Genomic DNA, 5,610 nt, shown 5'->3' with positions numbered 1-5,610 from the left:
AGAAAAAGCAGATTGCACCCTCAGCTATCTAGCACCCAGCTCCTGGATTGTAGTTCTCTGAGAGCATATTCTTCAAGCCAAATTAATGCCTAGCACATGCCTGACCAACAAACAACAAACAACAGAATACTTGTGTTGAAAATGAATGAGTGAATGCAACTACACACAGGGCTCATCTCCAACCCTGCTCCAGATTTCCTGGTTAAGAAGTCTTATCAGTAAGAGGAGGGTGTTCCCTTGGCACAGAGCTTTGCTTAAGTAACATAGAATTACCCAGGGCAGGGATGGTGTGCGTCTCCAGCAATGTCAGTTTCTGGGCAGGGCTTGGTCTTTCACAGAACATGGACTTCCTCCAGCCCCGCATTCCAGCTCAGGGGGTAGAAGATATAAACTTCAGGCCTCTTGGCCACGCTGCATGATTACTAAAGACTTCCAACAACAACATGAAGTTGGGAGGCCTCCTTCTTCTCGGGACTCTCATTACTCTCAGCCTAGTGGTACAGGAGCTTCAGGCGGCAGTGAGACCATTGCAGCTGTTGGGTGAGTCTAGCCCCGATCTTCTTTGAGTAAGAGAACTAAAAAAAAGGACATCAGGAACCAGTGTGTACAGGAAGAGCAGAACAAAGAAAGAGAGAAGGAAAGACATGTTTCTTCAGGATTCTTCTTAATGGACACCATTCTACTCCTGGGAGCAGAATCTCTTTTGCCTTTATTTCCTTCCTTCCTTTCCCTGAGGACATGATTGATACACTGTGTCAACTTGAAAAGTCTAGAAATTTAACTAAAAACTCACCAGGGATCCAGGATCCTCACTTTGTAAATATCCTCAGCCTGTGCAAGAGGAGGGCACAGCACTGGTGTGAGTGCTGCAGTGGGGATGGGGGAAGCCTGCTTACAATATAAGGGAAGAGAAGAAGCTTGTTCTCCCCCTTTTGCTCTTGCTGCTTTTGCTGGCTGCTATCTTTAAGTGTTGCTCCCATGCCATGCCACCCTGCCTTGAAGCTAGCTGAACTATGGACTGAAACCTCCACAAACAGTGAGCTAAATAAACCTGTACTTCCTTCATTTTGGGTATTGGGTATTTTGTCCCAGCAATGAGAATAAAAGTTACCAATAAACTTCTCTAGCTGGACTCTCTACACCCCATCAGCCACTCTCCATCCTCCAGTGTCTCCCTCTCTACCAGCTTCTTCATAGGGTTGCCTAGAGGAAATATTGTCTTAGTCATGTTAAACGTGAATCATCTCAAACTTTGCTCCTTTTACTACTTTTGTCTCAAAGGAGTGTTCTAAATTCTCTGCCCTTACTTGCCTGTAACTCGTCTCTTAATTCCTTGAAGACTGGTCACAGCCTCAGTTTCTCCCCTATTATTTCTTCTGAGTCCCTTGAGTGCTCCAATTTACTTTTTCTTAGTACTTTATAAGTCTTATCTCTATTGTTAGACTCTAAAGTATTTCCTGAATAACTTCCTCTATGCTTTATAAATAGTAAAAAAATCAACAGAGAAATACTTACTAAGTGACCAAAGTGCTCCAAGTGGGAACAAGAGGTCTCTAACCTTATCACAAATCAACAACAGCTAGCAGAAGCATGGTGGTATCACAGTGGTTTTCTCTCAGGTCTATAATGTATAGCATACATATCCCACCATGCCCCTTCTACTACCTCTTAGACACTTCTAATCAACCATGACACTTCTTGTCCCTAAGCCTGGACAAGACATCCAATCTTGCTCAATATGGCGTCAGGTAGCCTCCTTTATGGATTAGAGTTGGCACTGGAGAATGATCTTCATTTCTGCTGTGGCATCTAAGGGCTCATTTTACAGATGAGAAAACAAAGGCCCAGAGAAGTTCAGAGATATAATCAGGTAGAGAAATTCCTAGCAATAGCTGAGTGGCCAACTAAGCACCACATACAGCCATCCAGAGGACTGCACAGTATTTCACTAGTAGCCCCTGTGAGGTCCTAACCAAGTTTTGAGACATATTCCATTGGTTCGCAAGACAAATATTGAGGGCTAGGGATACAACTTAGCAGCATAAGTGCCTGGCTGGCAAGTGCAAGGTCCTGCGTTCAATTCCCCGTACCAAAATAAAAAGACTAATATTGAGTTTCTTGGAACTGGAGGTACACTCTTTGTAAGGGAGTGTTTCACCACCATGGGACAGCAGTAGCACAAGCCTAGGGACCAAGTAGGTCTAAGTGGAATCCCACTTCTATATCTACTAGCAGGCAAGTCACACCTGTGAGCCCCAGCTGTAAAATCTATAATATGGGACCAGTTAGGACTCACTACACAGGAGGATTGCAAGACACCCTGGATGCTGTTCAGTAAATGCAAGTGACTCCTTCACTGTTCCATTCCCTGTCATATGAGAAAGCGAGGACATTTAAGGGAGCTTTTTCGCACTTCCTTTCCACAAACACAAGCACTTTAGTCCTATGTCTAAAGTAGGCTTAAATTTATTGACCTTATGTGAATATCTTGTTTCTGATGGAAATATACAAGATGTAAATGACAGTGGTCATTTGGGAATTATGTGCTGAACTGAAAGAAAAAAGTGGAATTTCCTTCTTAATCAAGAGCTGCCATCCCTGGCACTTGAACGTAAAGCACAGAGGTTTTCAGCTGCTCTCTTCTATCTTAGGCACCTGCATTGACCTCTGCAAAAGTGACTGGGACTGTTCGCCAGAGGAGAAGTGTGTCATCCATGAGTGTAGTCACATCTGTGTTGAACGTGAAGAACATCGGGCCTCTTCTTCCCCAAACCTTGTCTAGACTAGGCAAGTTGTACACTTGGCTCATGTGGGACCTCTTAGAAATTGGGTGGGATGGAAGTTCACCTGTCTCCCTGCAGCTTTTTCCTCTTTACCCCAAGAAAAAACACATCCATCATAGGATGGTGGTTTCCAAATCTTTAAAATAATTTTCTGGCCCAGTAGAAGTATCGGGCTATTTTTGATTAAAATTATCTGTAATCCCCCACCTCAAAGTGATGCCTGATCAGTACTGTGGTATATATTTTAAATACACGCAAATATATAACGTGTATTTTTGAAATAAGAATCTTATGTCTAGTTTGATTTATTTTACTTAAAAATGGCCAGTGAACATTCTTAATATCAATACTGATGACCCATCCTATGATCTGTACTAGCCTTACAGTTGACCTTATATGCTCAGCAACCTCCATTAGTACATATTTAAGACATTTATTAATTGTATATTATTAATATGGCTGCAATAAATAATGAATTTAACAATGCCCCCTTTATTAATTCTTTTAGTATTCTAAGAAGTAGATTTGATGAACAAATATTATTCTCTTTTTAAGCCTTTGATGCACATATTGACCTATAAGGACTTCCTTCTAGCACTCACGTTTATTCTTTAGAATACTTCTATTGCTGAATTATTAATTTTATGAGCTTTATTATATTAAACAATGAATACTTAACAGGAGCCTCACATGAGAGGTTCATTACTTTCAGTAGCTGTTAAGTGGGGGGGAAAAATCACAATAAAAGATTATCATGATGTAGTTCTGACTACAAATTAAATTGCATGAAACACAACAGAATCAAGATGCACTTTTAAAAAATAAGCCCCTTTATGTTCAGAACATATTCTTTGTCCACATACAACCCTTGAGGTGATTAAGGTCTTGTGTGCTCCTGCAGGGATTTTGTAGTTCCAGAACTGGGAACTATTGCCTGTTAATTATATTCTGTTCATTTGGGTCCAAAAAATCAGCAGGCTCACGTATAATGTATTTATCCATTTATTAGGTAAAAGCTTAAGTGTCGTGTTCCCTGAAAGCTGTTCATCTCTTCCTGAAGTTTCTACCGGCAAAGATGTGGCTACAGTATTTGGATATTCTTGCCCAGAAAGACAGATGGAGGAGGGACACGTGGACAGAGACTACACAGATAATGAAGCAAAGGGAAAAGGAGGTGTTTCTTTTAATAAATTGTAATTGTAAAAGTAACCACACTCGTACTTCATTAAAGGTGATGGTGGGAGAGGCAAAGACGAGCACAAATGACATTTATTGGGTATTTTCTGTGCAATGAGGACTGTGTCAAGTTCTCCACAAGCATTATCTAATTTATTCTCCCCACCTCCTTGGGGAAGCCTTCACACCAAACCCATCCTGAACTCTATTTTTATTTTTTATGGTCTCACTAAGTTACTAAGTTGCCCAGGATGAACTAAAACTTGCAATCCTCCTACCTCAGCCTCCCAGTGCTGGGGTTACAGGAGTGTACTATTTCTAAGTTATTCTTACAACAGCCTTTTCACTGAGCTTAGCATCATGTGAAACACATACAATACTGAACTTTGGGGAAATGAAGTAATATGCTCAAAGCCGTAGAGCAGGTAAGTGTCAAGGCCTACACTGTAATCCCGTGTGAATCTCTAAGGCCTATGCAAGATAGCATAGTAATTAGGAGTTTCAAGGCCAGTTGTGTGGGCCTTAAGTGAGTGTCTTATCTTTTTGTGTGTTAGTTGCTTCACCTATATTATACTATACACTTCACAGAGCTACCAAGATAACAAAACTTAGTTCATGTAGTGTTTGGCTTAGTGCCTGATACAGACAGCACACTTGGTATGCCAGGCATAGTAGTGCACACCTGGAATTCCAGTATTTGGAAGGCTGAGGCAGGAGGATCTTTGTGAGTTTGAGATGAGCCCGGGCTACACAGGGAGTTAAAGGCTGTTCTAAACTACACAGCAAGAGCCTATCTTAAAAAAAAAAAAGAAAAAAGTAAAGTTGGTTCTCTATATTCTCAGGTTCTATGTCCACAGGTTCAACTATCCACAAATCAAAATATTCAAGGTGAAAACAAAAACTGCATCTGTACAGAATATGTACAGAATTTTTTGTCTTTATTCTCTAAACAATTAGAGTACAACTATTTACATAGCATTGTACATACATTGTAGTAGGTAGTATAAGTTATCTACAGATGGTTTAAAGGGAAGATGTGTATAGGTTACAAGCAAATACTGATTTCATACATTTTATGTAAGGTACTTGAGTAGCCTCCAATTTCTGACCTTCAGAGGTTGTAGAACCACTCTCTCATCGATACCAAGGAACAGCAGCATTCAATAAATGTTAACTATAATAATTATACCCACAAACCAATTTTGTGTTAAAAGTACATTGTTATGGGTATATAATACTCATGTCTATTCTTTAGAATACTTCTATTGCTGAATTATTAATTTTAATTTTATGAGTTTTACTATATTTAACAATGAGTACTTAACAGGAAAAAATATCAAAAAATAAAGTATTGAATTTTTAAAATATATTGAGTGTTTATAAAAATGTATCAAAATTTTCAATATTGTGTTTTTGGTGTACAAAGTCTAAAACACAAGGGAAATAAATTCCTACATGAATTACAATGAAATATCAATAGAACTCTACAACAAAAATAATCTTTGCTTCAATTATTACACCTAAGGCAGCCTTCATACATGACAACAGTGTGCTCCACACACATACATGGCTTACGCCAACAGCATGTGTGTTTTGCTTTCCTGGACTTTTTGTAGGATATACTTGACATCTCACTGACCTTGCTATATTT

At 39.5% G+C, this 5,610-nt stretch overlaps 1 protein-coding gene across 1 annotated transcript; it reads left to right on the top strand.

Annotated features, from left to right (window-relative positions):
* The first annotated feature begins 352 nt into the window (after positions 1–352).
* Positions 353–3,992, top strand: LOC100735093 (protein Wfdc21-like). Its single transcript, XM_003469467.4, has 3 exons — positions 353–540; positions 2,652–2,787; positions 3,793–3,992. Exons 1-2 carry the CDS (start codon positions 444–446, stop codon positions 2,780–2,782), a joined length of 228 nt encoding a protein of 75 aa, XP_003469515.1. The 5' UTR covers positions 353–443; the 3' UTR covers positions 2,783–2,787; positions 3,793–3,992.
* Positions 3,993–5,610: the final 1,618 nt, after the last annotated feature.

Source organism: Cavia porcellus, unplaced genomic scaffold (assembly GCF_034190915.1).
Source record: "Cavia porcellus strain 051 isolate PalLab524CR breed Dunkin Hartley unplaced genomic scaffold, mCavPor4.1 scaffold_6, whole genome shotgun sequence".
Taxonomy (NCBI): Eukaryota; Metazoa; Chordata; class Mammalia; order Rodentia; family Caviidae; genus Cavia; species Cavia porcellus.
This window is presented reverse-complemented; position numbering and strand designations above follow the sequence as displayed.